The sequence below is a fragment of the Hipposideros armiger genome, unplaced genomic scaffold, assembly GCF_001890085.2.
Source record: "Hipposideros armiger isolate ML-2016 unplaced genomic scaffold, ASM189008v1 scaffold_176, whole genome shotgun sequence".
NCBI classification, from domain to species: domain Eukaryota; kingdom Metazoa; phylum Chordata; class Mammalia; order Chiroptera; family Hipposideridae; genus Hipposideros; species Hipposideros armiger.
Window position 1 is genome coordinate 2,345,547 of NW_017731526.1, and position 25,811 is coordinate 2,371,357.

At 34.5% G+C, this 25,811-nt stretch overlaps 1 protein-coding gene across 5 annotated transcripts in view; it reads left to right on the forward strand.

The window, feature by feature from the left end:
• The window catches only part of CD200R1 (CD200 receptor 1), a 36,653-nt gene extending 11,352 nt beyond the window's left edge, over positions 1 to 25,301 (forward strand). The window contains exons 2-8 of one of the 5 annotated variants that reach the window (XM_019652216.1): positions 9,778 to 9,852; positions 15,076 to 15,123; positions 18,096 to 18,413; positions 18,534 to 18,782; positions 22,232 to 22,337; positions 22,867 to 22,909; positions 23,599 to 25,301. In XM_019652216.1, coding sequence (XP_019507761.1) covers positions 9,778 to 9,852; positions 15,076 to 15,123; positions 18,096 to 18,413; positions 18,534 to 18,782; positions 22,232 to 22,337; positions 22,867 to 22,909; positions 23,599 to 23,739 — 980 coding nt within the window. In that variant the 3' untranslated portion in view covers positions 23,740 to 25,301. The remainder of the gene's footprint in view (positions 1 to 9,777; positions 9,853 to 15,075; positions 15,124 to 18,095; positions 18,414 to 18,533; positions 18,783 to 22,231; positions 22,338 to 22,866; positions 22,910 to 23,598) is intronic. The other 4 variants (XM_019652218.1, XM_019652217.1, XM_019652219.1 and 1 more) reach the window with 4 other exon arrangements.
• Positions 25,302 to 25,811: the final 510 nt, after the last annotated feature.

Below are 25,811 nucleotides of genomic sequence, written 5' to 3' on the forward strand. Positions count from 1 at the left end.
GCATAATTATAGTTACTATCTAGGTCATCCTTAACACATTACTTAGTCTAATCTTTAGTCAGCTTTTTATATCTTTTACCCATTTTTTTCAATTGGGTTGTCCATCTCTTTTTTATTGGCTTATATAGTTTCTGTATATTTTTTGGAGGGAAGTAGTCTTTTGTTTATTGTAACTTATGAATATCTCACAAAGCTTTGCTTGTCAACATTATTTTAGGGTATTTTTTGCCCCTATAGAAGTTTTAAATTTTTTCTATAGTTAGATTTTTCAATATTTTCCTTTATGTTTTCTATGTCTTGTGTCAGGGTTACAGAGGTTTCTTCACTTAAGGCGACCACTGTCCCAGTTTGCCTAGGACTTTACTGGTTTCCAGGACACTGAATGTCCTATGTCTCAAAAAACCCCTTAGTCCCAGGAAAACCAAGATGTTAGTCAGCTTATCTCATGTTTTAGATAAAAAAATTACCTGTTTTCTTCCAGTATTTCCTCTCTCTCTCTCTCTCTCTCTTTCTCTCTAAATCTTTGATTCATTTTATTTTATTTTTGTGTGAGAAGTGATATAGGAATCCAAATAATAGTATTTTTGTTTGGAATGTTGTTCTCTCTCTTTTTCTTGATTTCTTATTAATGGCTTCTCATCCACTGGATCTTGTATTAATTACCTATTGCTACATAATAAATTACCCCCAAACAAATATTTATTTTCTCACAGTGACCCAAGAGTGAGAAAGGAAGAGCACACCAGAACAGAAGCCACAGTCTTTTTATAACTTAATTTTGGCAGCAACATCCATAACTTCTGCTGTATTCTGTTTGTTAGAAGTGAGTTAGTAAGTACAGCTCACACTCAAGAGGAAAGAATTTTATAAAGACATGAATACCAGGAAGGAAGAACATTGGAAACCATCTTAGAGGCTCCCTACCACCTCAGTACTAGGATAAGTTACTCAATAAATTATATTTTCCATACTTTTCATTCATTGCTATTGCAACTTTACGTAATTATTGTATTTCATTATTTGGTTAATATCTATTGTCCCCATTAGATTAAAAGTTCCATAATAAATGGGCATTTATTGAGTGTCTAGCTATTGCAATTGAATAAATGAATACTAATATAGCTTCTAACTTCCCTCCACCAGTCCAAAAGCTCCAATATACATGAGAGATGATTACTCAAGTGCTACATGAATGGCAACTACTAATGATAGACTGATCATCATCTTGGAAGGCAGAAAAGAGAACATTTTCTTTACTTCCAACATTTATCATTAAAATAAAGCATTAGTCTTCAGGTAACTTTAGTAGAGAAAAAGATCACGTGTCTCTTATTCCAACTATTCTTGTTTGCTATTTAGAGCATAACAGAATTTGGGGGAAATTGGTGATGTGTTCAATTATTCCCACAGGTGATACTACTTTTTACTCGTCTATCAGAAATAAAATTATAAATTAGTCTCTGTTCCCCAAAAGTTACAAAGTTCATGGATATCCTGGCTGATTGTCATAGAATTGCACTAGTTCCCAGATCACAATGTGAAAGCCACTGTATAAGAGGCAGAAATACCTATAATTAGCCTATCTGGATGACAATTCATCTTATTTTCTGGACCTCTGAAAAGGGAGACAATTTATTTCCATAACTTCTTGCTTGAATCCATTCATAACTCTAAAAGCTACCAGGAAATAATACTTTTATGTCTATATATCCATAATATATCCATATCATGCAGTTTTAGAAGAGGCAGTGCAAATATTCACTAACTAAAATGCTTTCTGGAGCCAGAAAGTTATAGTAAAGGCTTCTGTACTGTATTGACTTGACCACACTTATGAACAGAAAAAGTTATGTGCTCAGTGTAACTAAATAAAAGTTGTTCTGGTAATGTAATTTGAATTTCCGGGTCTTTGTGTGATTAAGATCTCAGTTTCAAAGTTGCATTCATTTTAAATGAAACCTTGAACCTTTAGGCTAGTGTACTGCTTCATTTTTCCTGGGTTTAAGACCTCAGTTTGTAATGTTCTTTGAATACTTTTCACGAGTTATTCCTTACTTGTTAAGTAAGAATGCTAGTCTGTGTTTTGTAGAGGGGAGAACTAGAACATATAAATTCATTTGATTATCCAAAATGATTCAGGAAAGAAAAAGCAGAGTAAGAAGTACAACTCATATCCCTCGCATTTTCTAGCCATTGCTAGAAAATGTATATTTTCTAATCCATAATGGTACAGCTTTATAATTGTTATAACTTACAGAGTTTTGAAGTTTGAAAGCTTGAAACACCATAGGAAGACTGAAATAATTCTATCATTTGGCTTTCCTTATGTAAAATATCAGGATATTTTCACAGATGTCAATGTGTTGAAATGTATCTCAATGTATTCTGTGTGTGTGTGTGTGTGTGTGTGTGTTTTAAAGTAGTAAGTTCATTAAATGTTAAATAATAAAGATGACAAATAAAGATGTGAAGACTATAGTAAGCAATATGAATGACTTTCATTTAGTTCAGTATTAGCACAAAGGCCTCAAGTCCTGGAGAGGAATATTAAAAGAAATGTAAAAATAAAACTATTCCACATTATTCTCTTTTACAGCTATATGGTCATATTATTAGAGCATAGTCAAATATCTTATGTTACGGTTTTGCCCTGATTTAAGAATTTTTTAAATTAAAAAATCATTTCATCAGACTCCTTATTCCTTTGTTTGTATATTCCCCTAAACCTGCAAATGAATAAAGGGGAAGGAAATCTTTAACTTTTTTGTTTCCCATCTCTATACATTAGAAACAATAAATAAATATAAGCAACTATATTAACTTTTTTTTGAGTATGGCATAATCCATGTTCTACTTCAGCTATAAGCAATTATTGTATCATGGGTTTTTATTGGAAATGGTGAAATATTAGAAACGCCTATCTCTAACTTTTTTAGTCAGTAGAACACAGCAGAACATGGAACTTTGTAATAGATAAAAACTGTTTAACATCACAAGAAAACCATGTGCTGTTGCTGAATGCCTTTTTTCCCTCACTGGAGGAAGCCTTGGGAGCATGGGTTTGCACAGTCATGCCTAGACAATGTCTATTGCGTGGGTGGTATATGCTTGCTCAGGCATATGACAATGACGATTTGGGAAAGGAAACTTCTGGTGCTCAAAGTGAGTAAGAAGTTTCATTAGTAGTAAAATCACAAAACATTCTTACTTCTGATGATTTTGACTTAGATGGAAGTGTTGTTTTTTTCTAGCAAAGGTTTTTCGTTTGTATTTTGCTTTGTGTGGATGCATGTTCTAATGGTATGCATATTAAAATCTGATATTTCTGATGTTATTTTTAATTAAATTGAACAATAATTTATGTACAATGAACTGCATCCATTTAAATGATACAATTTGATGAGTTTTGACAGCTGTATAAAACTGTGAATAGTCACAAACAAGGTACAAAACATTTCTATTATTCCCAAAATATCTGTCCATGTAGGTTTGCAGTACATCCGTGTCTTCATCCTTACCTTCAGGCAACCATTGATCTGTTATTTGTCACCACGGGTTAATTAACATTTTATGTTAGCAGTAATTTTTTCTGTCGTATGTTGTATATACTCTTTTGTGTCTGCCTTGTTTCACTCCATGGAATGATCTGAGATTTATCATTGTTGAGTGAGTTCCTTTTTATTGCTGAGTAGTTTTGATTGTATGGATAATTTACTCATTCATTTTTTAAATGGCATTTGGATTGTTTCCAGCTTTTGGCTATTGTGAATGAAATTGCTATGAATAATCATGCAAGAGTCTGTGTGTGGATGGATGCTTTCATTTCTCTTGGGTAAATACCTCGGATTGGAATGGCCGGGTTGTATGGTGGGCATGTGTTTGACTTCTGAAAAAACTGCCAGAATTTTCCAGTGTAGTTATACTTATTTTACATTTCCGTTGGCAATGTATGAGCATTTCAAATGCTTCACACTCTTGTCGATCACTATCAGCCTTTTTAATTTTAGTCATGCTTGCATACAGGTGTGGAATAATTTTCTCACTGTGATTTAAATCTTTATTTCCTTAATGATTACTAATTTTGAACTTTTTTTGTGTATTTATTGACCATTTGAATATCTATTCTTTGTGTGACGTGTCTATTCAAAGTTTTTTTAAAATTGATTTAAAAAATTATTTCATTGTGAAAAGTCTTCGACATGGTCTACATAGTCTTTTTTTAGTTAGATACATGTATAGCACATACTTTCTCTTATTCTGTGGTTTGCCTTTTCATCTTTTTAATCATATTTTTCAAAGAGCATCTTAAAGATACTTTGATAATGTCCATTTTATCAAATTTTATTTCATGGTTTTTCTGTTTATATTCTAAAAAAATCTTTTTGTATATGACAAAGTCACAGACATTATCTCCTATTTCTTCTTCTAAAAGTAGCACAATCTTAGATTTTACATTGAAGTCAATAATCCAATTTAAGGTAATTTTTGTGTATAGTGCTAAGTAAGGGCTCAAGTTCTTTTTTTTTTTTCATATGGCTATCCAGTTATTTCATGATCAGCTGTTGAAAAGACATTACTTTCTCTTTAAATTGCCTTAACACCTTTGTTGAAAATCTAAAGACCATATAGACGTGAATTTAATTCTAAGGTCTCTATTCTGTTCTATTGAAGTATGTGTCTATCCTGTAGCCAATTATCAGACTGCCTTGATTAATTATAGCTTCAGAATAAAGCTGAAATTAGGTAATATAAGTTTTCCAAAGTTATTTGTGCTTTTTAAACATTGCTTTGGCTATTCTAGGTTTACCCCATATAAATTCCAGAATCAACTTCTCAATTTTACGAAAAGACTATCAGATTTTGATTAAGACTGTATTGAATCCATAGACCAATTTGAGAAATGACCCCTTAACAATTTTGAGTTGTTCTGTCCAAGATCAAGGTATTTATTTCCATCTATATAGGTACTCTTTAATTAATCTCAGTAATGTTCTATAATTTTCAGTGTATAGGCCTTGCACATCTTTTGTTAAATTTATTCCTAAGGTTTTTTTTTCTTTGCACTATTGTAAATGGAATTGATTTTTAAAATTTTATTTTCTAATTTTTGCTAGTATATAAAACTATCACCGCTTTAAAATATTATTAGCATTTTATACTATGACCTTACTATATTCAACTAGTTCTGGGGGTTGTTTTATAGATTCCTAATAATTATGTCATCTGCAAATAGAGAGAGTTTTATGTCTTTGTTTCTGATCTATATGCCTTTTTTCTCCTTACTTTATTGTAATGGCTAGGACATTTAGTATAATATTGAAAAAAAGTACTAAGAGAGACATTGTTGCTTTGCTTTGTTCCTGATTTCATCGAGGAAATATTTCTTTATTAAGAATGATATTAGCTGTAAGGTTTTTATAGATGACCTTTAACAGTTTGAGGAAGTTTTCTTTTATTTTTAGAGTTTCAAAATTCATGAATGAGTGTTAAATTTTGTGAAGTGCTTTTTCTACATCTGCTAAATTGATCATGTGCTTTTTCTCCTTTATTCTCTTAATGTTGTGAATTTCATTGATTTCTGAGTGTTCAATCAACCTGCATTCCTGGGAGAAACCTTATATGATCATGATGTAGTATTCTTTTCATGTAGTGCTAGGTTTGATTTGCTGATATTTTGTGGAAATTTTTTGTATCTTATGTCTGTAAGGGTTACTGGTCTGTTGTTTTTCTTATTTGTAATGTGTTTATCTGGTTTCGGTATATGGTTAATTCTACCCTCATAAAATAGAAAGAGAAACGTTCCCTCCTTGTCTATTTCCTGAAGGTGTTTGTTTGTAGAACCGATATTATCTCTTCCTTAAATGTTTGCTAAATTTGTCAGTGAAGCCAATTCTGTGGGAAGATTTTTATCAACAAATTCATTTTTTAAAATAGATGTAAGTCTCTTCAGATTATCTGTTTAATCCTAAATGAGCTATTAAAGCTGTTTCTTTCAGTGAGTTTGTTCATTTCATTTAAGTTATTGAATTTCATTAGCATAAAGTAGTTAATATTCTTTTATTTTTTTTATGAATACAGTATCTATATTAATGTCCCTTCATTCCTGATACTAGAAATTGTTTTTTCTGTTTTTTTTTATAGCTAAGTCTAGCTATTGGTTTATAATGTTGAAGATCTTTTCAAAATACCAGCTTTTGATTTTGTTAATATCTGTCTTGCTAGTTTTCTATTTTGTTAGTTTCTGCTCTTACCCTTTATTGTTTCTTCCTTTTCCTTTTGTTTTTATCTTCTTTAGGTAAATTTTAGACATTTCTTTTTCAAATAGCATTTAAAATTATTAATTTTATATCACATATGCATATCACAAATTTTGATATGTTGTATTTTTATTATCATTCAGTTCAAAATATTCTCTAATTTCCTTTTAGGGTTCTTCTTTGACCAAAAGGTTACTTAGAAGCATGTTTAATTTCCAAATACTTGGGGTTTTCTTAAATATCTTGTTATTGGTTTTTAATTTAATTCTGTTTTGATAGGATGACATGGTACAATTTCAGTTTTTAAAAGTTTTTTGAGACTTGCTTTCTTGCCCAGAATGTGGTTAAACTTGGTGAATATACCACGTGCACTTGGAAAGAATGTATATTCTGCAGATGTTGGGTAGAGAGTTCTAAAAATATCAATTAGGCTAATGCAGTTGGTAGCTATGTTAGTAATTATCTACCGCAATGTAATGAACTACCCCAAAACTTAGCAGCAGCTAGAGAATATCTTTTAAAAGATAAGATACATTATGAATTGATACTGATACTTTTGATTCAAATTTAAGACTCAGGGTTTTTACTTAAACTTATTCATTTTTACACCTGCATCTTTTCTCCCATGCTGAAAAATTGAATGATGCCAACAAAAAAACTCTTGATTTGTCTCACAAAGCATATACAAAAGTTTGAGAATAAAAATACCAAACACTACTGCCAACAATGATTATCAAAAATCATCTCAGATTTGTTTTTTTGTAATTATTTTTGTCATTAAGTTATATTTACTGGAGGCATAATGGTGAAATTACTGTTTTAAAAGCGACTTGAAATGCCTCCTCTATATGTGGTTATATAACCAGTTCTACATGCAGTTAGGTTCATTTGTGTCATTTTGCTTTATAGTTATAGTATTTACAAATAATTTGATTATGTTTTATAATTATGTAAAATGTTTACATGGTTCCAAAGTCAAATCTATAAAATCAGGAATAGTCAGAGACATTTTATTTCTATTTCTGTCCTTATTTTATCTTTTTGGTTTTGAAATTATAAGCAAGAAAAGAAAGACAACACACACACACACACATGTATTCCTCCTATCATGTCTTAGATGAACAGTAGAATACTATATACAATTTTATCTATTCTACTTCTTTCACTTAACAATATATCCTGGAGATCACTCCATAATAATTTATGGAGCTATCCTTTATTCTTTTAAAGAGTTTCATTGTACTTCATTTTGTTGATGTATCATAGTTTAGACAACTAATCCCCTATGGGTGGATATTTGGGTTATTTCTAAAAATCTCGCTATTACAATGTTGTAATGAATAGCCTTGTGTATATATTCTTTTCATACTGTTGCCTGTGTATCCTTGGGATAGACTGTGAGAAGTGGTATTGCTGGATCAAAAGGAAAATGAATATGTAATTTAGCTATATATTGTCAAATTTTCCTCTATCAAAGTTGTAACATTTTACATTCTCATGAGCAGTCTATTGGCATGCCTATCTCTCCACAGCTTTGCAAATAGAGTGTGTTGTCAAATTTTGGATTTTGACAGTCTTTTAGGTGAAAAATGGTACTTCTACATAGTTGAAATTTGCATTTCTTTTACCATGAATGGTGTAAAACATTTTTCTATATGACTAAGAGACATTTGTACTTCTTTTTCTAAAAAGTAATTGCCCATATGTTTAGTCCAGTTTGCTACAAGGTTGTGTTGACTTTTATTTTTAACCCAGTTTGAGCCAAGACATGCCAGGAAGCTATGCAAGCCACTTTTCCAAGCATTGAGCATACAAAATAAACAACAGAGATAAAAAATCCCTGCTCTCATGGAGCTCACAATCTAGTGAGAGAGTGATGCGTTTGGCCCATGAATTTTGACAGTTGCCTCAAATTCTCTTCCTTAACTTAAGTGTTCCCATTTTGATCCAGAATTCATAATGCTTGAATTCAGTGCACATGCCCCCATTATAATCCTGATCCTATGGACTTAACATTTGATGTGCTTTTCAGATCTTTGTATCTCAGTGTTCCCATAAAAACATGGCTGGGACTTGCTTCACCAACTCTCAATTTTGGTTAATTTGGATAGTGTATTTTTCCTAGTGTGTTTCTTGGCCTTCAACCCTTCATTTATACTCCCTGCAATAAGACTTATTTGTGCAAAAATAATTGAGCAACTGGAGCAGCTTACAAGCTGGTTGGCCTTGGCCAAATTGTTTCATCACCACATTTCTTTATCTGTAAAATGATGATAATAAAACTTGTCAGTATGAAGAGACTGAAATAAATAGCATATGAAAATTTCCCAAACTCTGTTTCTAGTGTTAAGTACTCAAAAATTACATTTTAAAGGGATATTTTATCAAAGAAAATGGCAACTAAAGGGAGCACTGGATTAGAAATTTCTCCAGAAATACACTGTGCATTAAATTTTACCCTAAAATGTTTCTCTTTGCTGGTCAGAAATACTCACTATAGATGCACTAGAAGTGTATTACTTAATTTTGAACATTTTCTAGGAGTCTGTGCCTTCCACAGTTAGAGCCTGCCAATATCCAGCCTCAATTCTAATCACACATCCTTTTTTTTTTTCCTTCCACTTTATGGCATTACTGAACTATTTTTAGTTCTTCGAAAACTCTATGTGGCTTTATGACTTTTTCTAAATGCCATTCTTTTTGTGTGCAATTTTCTTTTTCCTTCCATCTTCTTGGAAAACTCCTCATCTACTAAGATCTAGCTCAAAGATCATCTATTGTTGGGAGTCTTCCTTAATCTCTTACCCTTACTCCTTTACAATTAAACACTGCTTCTTTTTAACTTCTTGACATTATGCATGCTTTTACCATCACACTGAAAACTTTACATTACAGTTGTTTACATAGCTGCTTCTTCACCTGGACCTTAAGCTCTTGGATAGAAGCTGTATTGTTTGTTATGATGTCTCTATGCCTACAATTACTTGGCCATTATTTGCTGCTGAAAATATGTTTATTAGCAATTCTCATTTAAAGCTTGCCTTATAAAATTTGAAGTTAATAGATAGTTGTCTACATGATATGATTTCAACAATACTTAGGAAAGTCCTTTTTTTGTTCCATGCCAGCATGAATCAACACAGCACTTCAAAACTTTTTCTACCTATTCACTGGTGCCCAAAAAGTCTGTAACAGATAGATAGTAAACCCTTTTGTCAACTAAAAGCATAGACTAAATGCATTTAAGCTTGGAAGAAGAAATACTTTGATTTGAACATAAAGACAGGAAGGTGGCAAGGGACGTTGTGGGCTTGAAATAGGCCTATGACAAACAGGCAGGAAGATCAGGTCAAAAGTTCATACTGGAGCAAATTGTTTTGAGACTTTTGCTTGCTTGTCATAATTTGTGTTTTTATTGACAATTACTATCCAAAAATGACCTCAAATATGTGAAAAAATATGTGGGTTTAACTAGGAGTCAGAAATACTAATATATACTTCTCTTTCCATCCCATTTCAGAGTGCATAAATACAGGAGTGGAAGGTCCTGTCATAGTAAGCAACTCAACTCAGCAAATGGGCAATTACAGTTTGGGTAATGTTAATCTTTACATGATTATTTTAATAGCAGAGGGCTTGATGCTTGTATAGTTTTTATGTTTTAGGATTTTGACTCATCTTATATGCATTTATAAATGGTATTGTCTAAAATTATCTAAAGAAAATACTGCTTATGTTTAAGGGGTTAGCAAATTTTTCATTCTGAAATTATTTCTGTGCTTAGTTAGTACCTATTCCAAGAATGTGATCACTAAACAAACTCATTTCCAAAATTTTTTTCATTCAATTTTTGAAACAAAATTTATTACTTCAAGAATTAAAAAAAAAAAAAAACAGGTCTTAGCAGATGCTAGCAATTTATTTTCTGTACATTTCACCTAGCCCTACTGTCTTCCAAACTTTTGTTTCCCATTGTAGTTAACTTTTTCCTTATATTTTCAAATGTCATTTTTATGATATATGTGACACTGAGCGTTTCATGTAAAAATAATTCTAATGATTTCAAAATGCATTCATGGGCTCAATAAATGTCCTTTTTAATTACACTCTATTATTCACTATCTAGAAAAATTACAGAATAAACTATATTTACAGTCAATTACAAAATAAAATAAGTAAAATAACTATGTAAATCATAAATCTCAGGGGTGGGGATATTGCATAAGTGTAGTTGGTTGAATGGTAGCCTCCTTCCCACAACCCCTGCAAAGATGTGTCCACCTAGAACATGTGAATGTCACTGTATTTGGAAAATGAATCTTTGAAGATGTAGTCAAGTGAAGGCTCTTGAGATGTGATCATCCTGAATCAGAGTGGGCCCTAAATCAAATGTCAATTGTCCTTAGAAGAGAAGAGAAGACACAGGGGAGAAGGTCACATGAACATGGAGTCTGAGATTGAAATGATACATCTACAAGTCAAAGAACACCAAGTGTTGATGGCAGTGACCAAAAACTGGAAGAAGCAAGGCAGGATTCTTCCCTAGAGCCTTTGGAAGGAACCTGGCCCTGCTGACACCTTGAATTCAGACTTCTGGCTTCCAGAAATACGAGATAATATAATTCTGTTGTTTTAAGTGACCAACTTTGTGTTTATATATATTAAGGAAGCCCTAGGAAATGAATATAATGAGTAATTAAGTTACTTTTCTACTGTACGTGTTTTAAAAAACACAATTCATGGGCCGGCCGAGTGGCGCGATGGTTAGGAACTGGCTTGGGATGCCAGAGGGCCCCGGTTCGGATCTCACATATGAGGGCCAGTGACACTGCCCTCCACAGCTAAGATGCTGAACAACAGCTCAACTTGGAGCTGGGCTGCAGTGAGTTGCTGGCGACAGTGTAGGTTGCAGCCCCTGTGGCAGTGGGTTGGCATGGGCTACCATGTGTAGCCAGCAGCCAGCGTGAGCAGCCAGCAGCCGCAGTGAGCGGCTGTTCAGAAGCCGGCGACTGATCTGCCTCGCTTGGGAAGAGCGCAATAATGGTGCCAACTTGGGCCAGTGAAGCAACGTCCTCCACAACTAGACTGAAGAACAAAAGAACAGCAACTTGTCTGTTCCCCTTCCCCCAATTCCCCACCGCTGTTCCCATCCCCCTAATTCCCCAATAAAAAACAAAACAAAACAAAACAAACCCACAATTCATATTTGTTTCAACCTGTATATATGTCCATTGTGAAAGAATTAAATTAGACTTCTGATATTAACAGTGTAAAGCTATAATCTTTCTACATTTAAAAGAAAATTTGGTTTCAGGTGAAGAAATTAAAGAAAGACCACAGGACCATTGATCAGAAGCTCTAAATGTTTGTTGTACTACTTTTGTGTATACAAAGCTTCAAGCAAGACTGAGTAAAAAGAATGATTTCTATTTTCAATGAAGACGTGATATTTGATATGAAATTGGCATTTTATAGCAACTAGTTGCTGACTGAGATAATAAAACTAAAGGACTTGTATTTTAGCAATTAATGAAGTTTAAAAAAAATGTATCCAATATTATAAAAATAATCAGAGGAATATTTGTGAAAATAAGCCTATATTTTTCTCTTCTAAAAACAATCATTTTTGTACACTGGAGTACATTCCACCTTGTGAGCTTTATCTCTGGTATAAGAAGTTGTAGAGATAATTTACTGAGAATTCGAGAGGCAGATTTCTCCATGTGTCTCTCTCCACTGGAAAACCTTTATTAAGCAGAAGGTCTCGTCCACATTTCAGTCCACTGGGAAATCATTGAAACTCAAAATGCTTGAAGATTTCATTCAACTCATTTATGAAGATGCCATTTAATGGAAGACCAGGCTCTTCTAACAGAATCCTGTAGTATCTAGACACTTAGTTATATCTGATAAGAACTAATGTGGCCAAATTGCCAATATTCACAGATAAGTGTGCTAAAATGAGAATCCACTGAAATAGCAACAACTTAATTAATAGTTTAGAACATGAAAATTATTTGCTTTGTCACTAAAAGTAATAATATCTGTAGGGCATATGATGTAAAATCCAAAGGATTGAAGAAAAGCCTTTAAATATCCCTTTAAAGGCACCAATCAAGGCTGAGTTCTTCCACTGACAACAGCTTATACCTTTAAAATAGGCAGCAGGTTTTTGGGCCGCTGAGGCCAAAATGCCCACAAGAGGAAGCCCTCAGCTATTATATCAAAGTAACCTTTGTCTATCATGCTGTCATCTCTTGATCACCTGATAGCTGTGTTAGCTGGGAATGGGGAACGGTGTGGTTTTCTATTTCACCCAAATCCTATTGGGTGCCCTCAGTACTTGCCACACTTCACTTAAGGTAAGGAAAGGAAAGAAGGCAGGAAGGGAGGGATGGAGGGAGGAAGGAAAGAAGGAAGGGAGTTGCTATTTATGGTAAGAACAGAATAGGAATTTTATTTAATTTGAGGGAGAACTTGGAGCTAATAGAGATTTAGTGTATTTTTTAAAAGCAAAGTAAGGAGAAGAAAACTGAATACTCAGTGGATGTTTATTCCTTTCAATTGTGGTAAGTGCAAGAAATTAGAACAAACAAAACTTTAAATCAAATTCAGCAAACTATGGCCCATGGGCAAAATCCAGCCAGCCATAAATGAAATTTTATTGGAACAAGGCCACACCCATTTGTTTAAGTATTATGTATGGCTGCTTTCTTGATGCAAAGGCAGAGGTGAATACTTGCAACACAGACCAAATGTTTACTTTTTGGCCATTCATGGAAAATGTTTGCAGATCTGGATTTTTCCCTTCTAATAGTCTTACCCCACCTTACTTACACCCCTTCTTCCTAAAAAAAAATTTAAAATTTTCCTCTTGATGTTTCCAAATGGAAACTCCAATATCATCATAAAGTATCCATATCTTAAATTTTCTTCTATTACAAATACTCAGTCTTGGTGGTGAATTTGACAATGGAAGAAACTGATAGAACCCAGAACCCATGGAAGCTGGGTGTGTTAGGATGGGAGAGACCTGGAAAGACTAAGCAATATTGCACACTATGATTTTTAGAGCTTTGTAATCTAGACCAGTGATTCTCAACCTGTGGGTTGCGACCCCTTTGGGGGTCGAATGACCCTTTCACAGGGGTCGCCTAAGACCATCGGAAAACAAAAAGATAGTCACATTACGATTCATAACAGTAGCAAAATTACAGTTATAGAGTAGCAACGAAAATAATTTTATGGTTGGGGGTCACCACAACATGAAGAACTGTATTAAGGGATCGCAGCATTAGGAAGGTTGAGAACCGCTGATCTAGACTATCTAAGTCATAGCTTGGCCTACTTAAGCCCTCTGAGGTCAGCTCTGACTTCTTACCTGTTTCTGGAATAGATTCTTGAGCCCAATATGAGCTGAATGTGATAGACAGAATCTCATTCTTTGCCTCCCTTCCGGCCCAAGTCAATAACACTTAGCTACCTAGAAAAAAAACAAATTATTTCAGAGGCCTGTTTGCTGCTCATTTCTAAGGTCTTTGCTGAATTTCTTTGTTTATTTTTTAATGTGGTAGCACTGGGTGGAAAATTAGAATGGGAAGTAAGAAATATATTTTTATAAACAGAGGGCTCATAAAAATCATTGAATGGTGGTCTTTTAAACCCAGAGGAAGAACTTTTATAGGTCCTTAAATCATAAGGTATAGTTTTAAATCATTTTTGTTTTTATAGAACAATACTATAAAACAGAACTTTTTCAGAAACCAAGTAGATCAGTACTATGTTGTCAGAAATTCTGTAGAACCCAAGGAAGGAATGCATGTTGTCATCTCTCTCTCTCTCTCTCTCTCTCTCTCTCTCTCTCTCTCTCTCTGCTTCTGCTTCATTCTTCCCAAGGTATTAATCAGGTTTGCTCAGAAAAACAGAACAACAGAGTGTGGGGGGGGGGGGGAAAGGGGGGAAGAGAGAGAGATATTTACTTTAAGGAATTGGCTTATATGATTATGGAAGCTTGGAAGTCCAAAATCTGTAGGGTGGGTCAGCAGCCTGGAGACCCAGAAAAGACTAGCAGTTCATCTCAAGGCAGTCTGCTAGCAGAATTCCCTTTCCCAGTGGAGTCAGTCTTTTTTCTTTTTTGCTATTAAGACCTTTGACTAATTAGATGAGGCCCACTTGCACTATGGAGAGTAATTTGCTTCACCCAGAATCTACTGATTTAAATGTTAATCTCATTTAAAAATATATTCACGGAAACTTCTAGAATAATGTTTGACTCAATATCTGGGAACTGTGGCCTAGCCAAGTTGACACATAAAATTAACCATCATAGTAGGAAAAACAGGGAAAGAAGAGGGACGAACTATTTTTCTCAGTTCTGGTTCCAAAATTTTCGAGAAAGTACTCTGGATGAGGTACCCACCACTGGACCAGAAAACTTTAATCAGGGGTTGGCATCTGGAGAAAGGACTATACTCAGCCAGTTCATGTGAAGTGCCCATGATGGACCAATACATCATGGCTAGGGAAGGGGTGGAGGCAGGGTTACCTGTGCAAACTAGTTGTCAAGTTCAAAACAAGGTATCTCATAAATGGTAAATCATTGATTAATAACTTATGACTGTAATTTTCAAATGTTAACATATTTTTCCACTTAATGATGGAATAACTCTAATTTATGTTTTGCAAGGCTTTTGATGTTAGTTAGGGGTAACTGATTTTCTATCATGTTGAACAGAAGTTTTTGTGAGAAATAGCAGCTTCTACTCCACTTAAGTACCTAAAATTGATTTCATTTACTTTTCTCTGAATATTTCTCTAGCTTCATGTATGGATGACAAGCAAAATGATTCAAAACTTCTTCCAGAAGGTAATACGCCTTTCTTTTTTATTAGAGGCCAGTGCTGAAGGGATGGAATGTTAAACTTCCTTAGAAACATAGCTGATGGTGTGGTCTCAGGGCCAGCCTCTGCCCAATTGAAGAATATGGTGACCTGAATGCAGTGGGGTGAGGGACCCTGAATGACCCTGCTTCACCTCCCCCAGAGCTGTTGAATTCTGTTTGAAGATAATGGAGCTTTGTCTTTCAGGTGTAGTGCTAGGCTCGATGGGAAACGTGCAGTCTCATAAGGCTACCAAAGAGCCCTCAGGTAGCTCTGTTAGCGGGGCACACAGACATAACCCCAGCTATTATATAAAGCAGAGGAGACAGTGCTCACATCAAGTGTACCAGGAGTATAAAGGAGGGAGCTGTTAGCACCAGGGCTCAGAGAAGGCTTCATATAGGATGCAGCATATGAACTGGGTCTTACTATAATGGACAAAGAGCATTGTGGAGGGCACCCCAGAGGTGGGAACAATGTGAGGAAAGACACAGAAATGCAGTTGTGCTTGGTGTTGTCTTTTTGAAGTGTGTGTGTGTGTGTGTGTGTGTGTGTGTGTGTGTGTGTGTGTGTGCAATGTAGGGGGTGGTAAGATTGTAAAGGTGAGTCAATTTGAAAAAGAGGGCTCTCCAAGCCAACACAAAGACATTTAAATGTTTTCTTCAGGTAGTGCGAGATCTCTGAAGGGTATTAGATTTGAGTGAATCACACCTGTGTTATAGAATGATGTACCTGGTTGCAATGTAAGGTATGAACTGAAGACAAGAGAGTTTTGAGACTGAGACAGAAGTCAGGAGGCCTTTGTAATAATCTAGGTACATAAGTTAGTGAGAAAAGAAAGGAAATGTCCAAAAGCCAGTTGGAATTTGTCTGTGTGCCTATGGCTGGATGAAACTGACAGGTGTTTATAGACAAAGGATTCAGAAAGGATGGGCTATGACTGCTAGTTCTGAAATAAATATGACAATCTACCCGCTAGCCCCCTCAGTGAAGTAGGAGGTGAAACCACCCTAGCTGAACAGGAGTGTACAAATAATATATGTGTTAGACGGATGCCAAACCCATTTAATGTGGGGTAGTGAATGGCCATTGTAAATTATCCCCATAGGTATAAAAAAAGTTAAAGGAAGGTGAGGAAAGGATGAAATAATGGCGATATCATAAGAACTATCACTAAAAGAGAAGGGTGATTGGCTGAATGTCATAAAATGGAGGAAAGTGAAAGAACAGAATATCCACCAGGCTTGAAATCTTCACCATTGGAGTTACTTCTTTGGATACTGTGGCCCTGTGAAAATGCATATGTTTATTTGATTCACTAGTACTTCCTTTAAAAAAATGTTGAGCCGGATCTTGAAGATAAATACCAGGCAAAGACATTAATGCCTCACGGTATTTACACGCTGAAGTTAGACTCCTGAGCATACAAAAGAGCCTTCACAACTCGCTTCCTCACCAGCCTTTTTTATTTCTAGTTTTATCTTCACACCTTTCCCTTGTGCACATATATGCTTACCCACATCCAACTCTAGCTCTCCGACAAGTCATGATCTTGCTTGCCTCTGAGCCTTTGCAAAGTTGGAGGTTCACTCTTTAAAAGGATGCCACTTGGAGTGGTGGGGAGAGCAAGGATTTAACTGCCTCTCAGATCTGCTTTAAAATCATCTTCCTTCATCTTGTTAAGTGATTTTTATTTAGCTGTAAAATTCAAAGGCTTGAGTACATCACAGAAGAGGCAGTTGACACCTAAAGAGGAGAGATGTCAAATGCAGAGTTTAGCACAAACAAGCTTCATTCACATAAAATTTTTGCCCCGCTATAGCTGGTTCTGCTCATGTTAAAGTGAAGAGATCACTAACACTCGGTTACAAGTGAGTTGTAACAGATACACCTAATCGCCTCTCAGCAAACCTCTACCAGTCATGGGCATATCATGTCAGTTTATGGAAAAGCGTGAGCTTTCATGCTGGAAAATACTTGTAGGTTGCAGGACTTAATTTTTACTTTAAAAGATGGGCAAAAGAAGTCAACTTCTATATTTAATCCTCATAATTAGATTGAATGTATGGAAACAAAATCCATGAGAAAAGTTCACAGTTGAATTCTTTGGGAGTGTGTGTGACCGAACAGGAAGGAAGGAAGGAAGGAAGGAAAGAAGGAAGGAAGGAAGGAAGGAAGGAAAGAAGGAAGGTAGGAAGGAAAGAAGGAAAAGAAGAAAGGAAAGGAAAGGAAGGATGGAGGAGGAAGGGAGAGAGGAAGAAGGGAGGGAAGACCTATTGATTTTGCTGATTTTCTGATTCTCTAAATAAAAACATAAACTTAAAAAATTTCTGACTTACTCAACCTGAATGCCATATTATTTTTAACACCATATATACTTTCCATATTTATGTTTGTCTAAAGTGCCAGCCTTAGGGATAGGCATTTAGCTCTGATATTACTGATTTATTTTCTCTCATAAAAACTTAGGAGGACACAGCCACATCACTAACTATTCTATTTTCTATCCTGAGGAGTATGAGTTATAAAATAAATCTAATAGTCTCTGACCAAAACATTCATTGTCTTTGTCTTTTAATTGAGAATTGTGTTTTCTTATTTGTTTAATAAATACCAAGATTCCTGAATTAATTTCAAAATACTTAAAAATTTTCTCATACATATAATACATGTTGTTTACCTAATAATACATAATATAGTAGAAAATGGATTAATCTTTGGGTTCAGTTTAATATGTTGTGTACATTTTTTAAATGTTTAATTTGTTAATGTAAATCTAACATTTTTGGAATAAAACCATCAGTAAAGTAATGTTCTAGTACAACTTATGTAATATGTTGTAGAAAATTTAACACATGGAGTTATTTTGCAAGTTTTTTTTAATCATTGTCTCTGTGTGTGTGTGTGTATGTGTGTGTGCACGCGTGCGTGCGTGTGTGTGTGTGTTGTGTGTGTCCAGTTAACATTTCCCTGCATGTACTGGTGGGTACAAAGGCTGTGCTCTCTTGCCCTGAAATCCTGCTGGACAACGTTTTGGTAACAACATGGGAAATAATCCTCAGACACAAGCCTCTCTCCATCAAAGCCTACAGGAGTGACCTAAATGAGACCACGGAAGTAAACAGTACCGACAAGAGAATAACCTGGGCCTTCAGACCTGACCAGAATCCTGCCCTTCTAATTTATCCAGTGGCCCTCACTCATGATGGGTATTACAGGTGTCAAATGGCAACACCCAATGGTAATTTCCATCGTGGATATAACCTCCAAGTGTTAGGTAAGGAACATCATATATTGTGGTATTTCAGATAGCCACATGTGGGACTGAAAGAAATGTCTCTCTAAATTCCATACCCCATGTGTGGAGACTGAAGAGTTTCCCCCTACACCTCTGCAGTGGCCCCTGAGGTGACTCTGTTTCGAAGAGAGAATGGAACGACGGAGTGCAAGGCAGTTGCAGGAAAGCCAGCTGCTGAGATCTTCTGGATCCCAGAGGGCAACTGTGTTCCTCATAAAAAAAACTGGGACAACGACACAGAGACTGTGTGGAGTACATGCTACTGGGAAGATAGCAATGTCTCTACTGTGTTCTGCTTTGTCTCCCATCAGACTGGCAACAAGAGTCTGTCCGTAGAGCTGAGTGAAGGTTAGTAATTCTTCTAGTTTTGGGTTGGGTTTTTCCATTCTTTCAGAGGAGTTATGGTAGGAAGGAACAAGGATTGTGCAGAAGATTTCATTCAAGGTTGTTCTCCCCATCCTCTGTTTTATCCTCTACACCAAATAAAAGGTGTATCTAGAAAAATCATACAGAAATTTGTTGAAAGAAGCTATATTTTAGAATGAGGTTTATTCTTTAATAATTAAAATAAAAAAGAATTTAATGTTCTGTTCTACCTAGTAGTAAATTGGCTTGAGTAGTGTACTTTTGAATTAACTTATAGTTTTAGTAGAAGGACAAAGTGTAATTTTAACCCAAAACTTATACTTTTATTAGAAATAGGAAATTACCTGTAACTTTTCTTCACAAAGTTTCAGTCTGGTACAATTATATTTTCTAGGTTACTTCTGGATTTTTAAAAATATATTAAAGTAACATCTATGATTAGTTCATCAATGTTCAGTTTCTTCACTCTCTTCCCATCTCCCCTTTCTTGTTATTAAAAAATTAAATATTATTTTAATCATCATATACATAAAGTTGGATTATTCTATAAGGCTTATAATGAAGAAAAAGATCAGCCTTTCCCCTGTCTTTGCACCTCTACCTCTCCATCCTCACTGAACTCCCTAGAAGCAAGTACATTCAAATCTCTAGGTGTTTTTTTTTTTTTTACTGGTAATTGACTTCATTTTTATAAATAATGTGCTCATACTGATATTTCTTAACATGTCAAATTTAGACATTATGTGCTCACTTTCTCTTATGATAAATGAGGATTTAACTTTAACTTCCTCCTTTCCCACATCTTTTATTATAATAATTTATAGGAATTTCAGTTAAATTAAATACCCATAGTTTACATTATTTTGAACATGTAATTTTGGAAAGTACTACATCAAGAAATAAACTCATACTTTCTTTTATGAATAACTTTTTGTTTTAATGATTGCTTTACAGTTTTGTTTGTTTAATAATATATATACCTATTATCAATTGTCACTAAGTTCACTGACAAAATTAGAAAACCCCTATTAGTGTTATTTTCCACATGGTCAGATTTATTAGGTAATCTATCAGTCCCATTTTTTATCTTGAAGACATCCTTTCTTGAGTTTTAACATGTTCTTATTATAATCTGGCCTGATTGGTCACTAGTCTTGGATGTCTTCTTTTCCTTGATCCTCTGCTTAATTCCATATCTATTTAATCTGTGTTCTTTCTGACTTCAAGACATTTGCTAGTTTTGATCTCTTTCTTTCACATATGAGGCTTTTCTTAACTCTTTGGTAATCCTTCACTATCCATTCATTTCAAAGTGAGCATTCAAAAGTGAGCTGACTAAAAGCTATGTTATTTGCGAGTGGGCTTGTCAAATAGTTAATTTCAGTAGAGTTAAAAGGTGGTAAATGAATTTAAAAATAATTGGGAAGAGAGGCAGAAGGAGATAGAAAAGGGTAAAGGAGGTCAAATATACATGTGGTGACAGAAGGAAACTTGACTTTGGGTGGTGCGCACACAATGCAATATACAGATGATGTATTATAGATTTGTACATTTGAAACTTATGTCATCTTATTAATGTCACCCTAATAAATTTAATAAAATTAAAAACATCTCAATACAAACTCTCAAAGAAGCCTCCAACTTTTAGCTCACACTTCACCCCCTACATACTCTTTTCTCTATATTTAGTCCTTCCTACTCTAGAGTGCTCCTGGAGTTCTGTGGGCCCTACCCTTTTTTATTTATTTTACTCCAAATTATTTGCCATTCTTCTGTTCTTTTTTCACCTGAAAACAAGTTAAAATTTTTCGTCTGTTCTTGTCTTTACAAGTTTATACTTAAAAATTTTTTTTTACTGATAACTTAGTAAGTTTTAAGAAGGGAGAGGAGACAAACCTATGTGTTTTAACTGCCATTTTTCAACATCCATTCTTAACATGACATTTTTGTTTTTAAAGAGTTTAGCAGTATTTACCCGGAAGAGTAATTGAGCCCTGGTTAGGTATGAAATCCGACCACCTGGTAATACAACATCATGTCATATTTATAGAGTCTCAGAATTGCAGGGACTAGCTTGTCTGCTCCCACCCACTGCAGGGATCGTCCCTGCAGGGTCCTCAGCCTCCGCTGGTACACTGCCAATGAAAGAGAGTGCATGGGTTTGAAAGAGAGGGTTTCAGAACAATGTTGTTATTTTAAACTGTAAAACCAAGTGTTGTTTTTTTTTTTAATGAAATACGGAGAAATCCAATGTTTCAAGGCAAACGATTGAAGGAAGGTGGTGGGACTGGGCTCCTGCCTGCTCAGCCTCCACTTCGCCTCCCGCTGCCCCAGCCACATTAAAGGAACACCAGGAGCATGGTCTTAAAACCACCGGTCAGGTAGTTAGTTCCTTTGTTGCCTTGTCCTTTTGTCAGACTGAGCTCTGTATTGCTGAGAACAGTTAATAAATAATTTACAGTTGCTGCCATGCATTCATTTTAGTTTCGATGCCCTAGTAGAAAGGTGGCTTCAGAATTAGGGTTACTTTTCCGACTACCTCCCTTACAATTTCCTATTTATTTCTGAATAATGGGGATGAGAAACATTGCTACTATTATAACAGAGATATCAAAGTTTCACATCTCTCCTACAGGAATTCACCATTCATGAATTTTTAAGGCAACAAAATCCTGACATAAGATGATGTCATGCTGGAAACCCTGGAGTCTTAATTGATAAAGCAATTTTATTATAACACTTATTTGAATGATTGATGGGTCGGAAATGTTTAAAATAAAATCACAGAAAGGAATTTCACATACTGTTCAACTTCCTTGAACTATATATGTATATGTATTTTGTTTTGTTTTTTGTTTTTGTCTGTTTTTGCTTTTTAACTAGACTTTATTTTTTAGAGCAGTTTTGGTCCACAGCAAAACTGAGTAGAAAGCACTATGAGTTCCTATAACACCCTCTGCCCCAACACATGCACAACCCACCCTCTGTCTACATCACCCAATCTACAATGGAACATTTGTTATAATAGATTAATATACATTAACACAGCATTATCACCTGAAGTCCATAGTTTATATTACAGTTTACTCTAGGTGTATAGTCTAAGAGTTTTAACAAATGTATTAATGACATGTATTCACCAGTAGAGTATCATACAGAGTAGTTTCACTGCCCTAAAAATCCTCTGTGTTCCACCTATGTATTTTCTCTTCACCCTGACCTCTAGCAACTCCTCATCTTTTTACTGTCTCCATAGTTTTGCCTTTTCCAAATATACTTGGAATCATACAATATGTAGCCTTTCCAGATTGGCTTCTTGCACTTAGTAACATGCATTTGAGGTTCCTCCATGTCTTTTCATGGCTTGATAGTTCATTTCTTTTTAGTGCTGAATAATATTAAACCATGTATTTTTGTGTCTACACATGCAGGTGCCTCCAAACCACAAAACATAAGAATGCTATGTATCATTCTCTCTGTTTTTATTATCTTGGTCATCATGGGATCCATTTGGCTTTTGAAAATCAGTGGCTGCAGGTACTGACTGATATTTTTTGCTTCTTCAGCTTTATTAGGCTAGAAGGGGGCCAGGAATAGGGATCTGAATGGGTAAAATTAAGGTATTAACATAATTTCTCTCATATCCTGAAGGTGTTAGACTTGTACTACACTGAAGATGAGAGGGATTTTGTTAGTTTACCTAGGCATGCAAGCATAGTGAATTAGGCCATTTAGGGCAGAATTTTGGGAGAGACAGCACATGCTAATTTACTATTTGGGAAAATAATTAACATAATTCATTTCATGTACTAAAGAGGAGGTGTCACATATATTCTATTACGTCAAGCTCCTGTTGCATTATTTCATTTTATTTTCCCAAATCCAGAATTATCTTGTTTGGGTGTTATTAACAACAAATAGCATTCTTCACTCATTTCTAGTAGTTCATTTCTGAACTTCTATCAAAATGAATGATAATTGTCAATAGTTTAGGTTCTGTTTTTCAATTTTCAATCTAAATAATGACGTTTCCTGCATTCACTCTAGCTTATTTATATTTTTACAGAAAATGTAAATTGAAAAAAACAGAAGGTACTCCAGCTGAAGAGGTAAGATAAGATTTCAAAGAATATTTGCAAACTTTTAAGCCATGTAGTCTGAATATCTAGCCACATAATTTGTAATATGCTTCAATATTAGTGTTTTAGTTGAAAAGTAAAATTCTGATTTTAAATGCTAATAATTAAGGGTACTTATTTTGTTATTTGTCTACCAAGTAGTATTTATACACCACCCCAAATCCATATTTTCATTTCATGAACTGCATCTTACAGAATACATAATGTTTACCTCATTTGAGCTATAATCTTTGGTGAAACAGAATTGGTGTTTCCTCCCTTATGAAACCATCTCTATTTTTTGACTTCCCTTTTTTAATACCATCATCATTTCCCTCTTACCCAAGTTTAAAACCTATCCTACTCCTTAATCTCTTATAACCAGTAGCTTACTAAGACTTTGATCTTCCCTGAAATACTTCTCATATCACTTCATTCTTCTCCCTTCCTACTTTCAGCCAACTTTTATCATCTGACATTGAGACTTAAGTAATCAATAAATATTTTTTGATAAAATTTTAGAAAAATATCTTGCTCCTTATTCATGTAAGCCCAGAGACACAAATATAAATGCTATAAATAGGTACTGAAGCTGTGGGCACCCGTTAGAAAAACATAGGTAGTTTCTGTAATGGTTTTTGGATTTTTTAAATTGATTTTGACTTTGAGATCTTTCTTAGGATGAAATGCAGCCCTATGCCAGCTACACGGAGAAGAAAAACCCACTCTATGATACTACAAACAGGGTGAAGACATCTCATGTGTTACAAAGTGAAGTTGATGGGACAGGTCTCCATGCTTTTTATGTTACTGGACTCTAGCACTGGGAGAAATGAATCAAAAGACAGTACAGTTGCTGTTTTGATTTTCTTAGAGTTCTAGAAAAGACCTATTTTGAAATTATTTTCAAAGATTCTTAGAAGACAGACGCATTCTAAAGGATTTGCATTCATATTCTTACACAATTGAAATTTTAGAACATTAGCTGCTACCAGCTAGTTCTCTGAAGAACTGATATAATTACAAAGAAAGCACATGCTCATGACAAAATATTCAAGTTGTTCAGTACAGTAGATAATAAAAAATGAGTTTCCTCAAGAAATAACTGCAGAAGGAACAATTATCAAACTTTTTATGTATTCTTTCAGAAAATTTCTATGTGCATATGACAGATCTATGTATGCCTACAGTATATGTGTACATTTATATGTCTAATTACATATAAATACACAAATGGGAACATGCTATAATACTGTTCTGTGCTTACAGAAAGCTAATAATACAATATGTCTTAAAGGTCTTTTATCTTTTATCAACACAGAGCTACCTCATTCTTTTTATTGGCTACATAAAATTTCATTGTATGGTTGTGTCGTAATTTAAGTAACCACAACTCTAGTGATGGACAGTTAGATTGTTTTAAGTTTTGTTTATTTGCTTGTTTTGCTATTACAAACAATACCATATAGAATGTTTGTTGTGGATATGTCTCTGTATTTGTTTAAGTATATTTATGGAGAAATTTCCTTGTATGGAAGTGCCAGGTCAAAGGGTTTGTGCATTTTTGGTATTGATTGTTATGTCAAATTGTATCAATTTACATTCCTTGCAACTGTGTTTAAATGTGCCTTTCCCTATACTGTTATTTTAATATCTGTAAGATTCCCACTTCTTATTTTTAATCAACTTTTTAACTAATATGATATAAAATTATAATAAGAATTATACTATTTAATAAACCAAATTTTTATCTTTAAAATAGCTTTTAGTCTATTTGGATGTAAAACTAATACAGTGACATTTGGCACAGGATATTTGACCAAATTATTTTGATACCATTTTGAGTTGGCCAAAAAACCAATCCATTTAGTTACCCATATAAATATTACCAAGTGGTGTGTGCAATAGACATCATAACCCAGTTCTTGACCTTTTCTTAATTTTTCAACCATCCCTAGTTGAGATGAGGCTCACAGTAAGCTAGTTAGCTAGTTTCAAGAATATCTGTTTAAATATTACTGAAAAACAAAACAAAACTGTATTTACATCTAACTTGATAATGTCAAAATAGCCATGTCAAATGACACCATAGAAAATACTTTAAGATGGTTTTTTAAATGCTAAATTATATTGTACAGGAAAAAAATGTATTAAAAGCTTCTACTACAGGGATGCTAAATGTGGTTAAACATCAGAATCATGTAAGGAAATAAAAAATTACAGTAGTCCTCTTTATCCATGAGGGATATGTTCCAAGACCTCCAGTGGATGACTGAAGCTGCGGCTAGTAGTGAACCCCATATATGCTGTGTTTCTTTCCTATACATATACAGTAAAATCTTGGATTGCGAGTAACGTGGTTTGTGAGTGTTCCACAAGACAAGCAAACATTTCTAACACATTTTAACGTGGTAAACAATCGATGTCTTGCAATATGAGTAGTTTGTTTCCAGAACGAATTATGCTTGCAAACCAAGGTATTTGTATTCCTTTTTACTTAAAGGAAGTACTTTACCACTTCTCTTTGGCATATCTGAATTGCAAGCATCACTACTCTTGTGCTTTGGGGCCATTATTAAGTAAAATAAGGGTTAATTGAACACAAGCACTGTGATACCATGACAGCTGATCTGAAAACTGAGATGGCTAAGTGACTAGCAGGGGGGTAGGCTATACAGTGTGGATATCTGGGAAAAGGGATGATTCACATCCCAGGAGGGATGGAGCAGGACAGTGTGAGATTTCATCACATTACTCAGAATGGTGCATGATTTAAAACTTATGAATTGTTTATTGCAGGAATTTTCCATTTAATATTTTCAGATCTCAATTTACCGCAGGTAACTGAAACTGGGGAAAGTAAACCTTGGATAAGGGGGCTACTGTATATAGA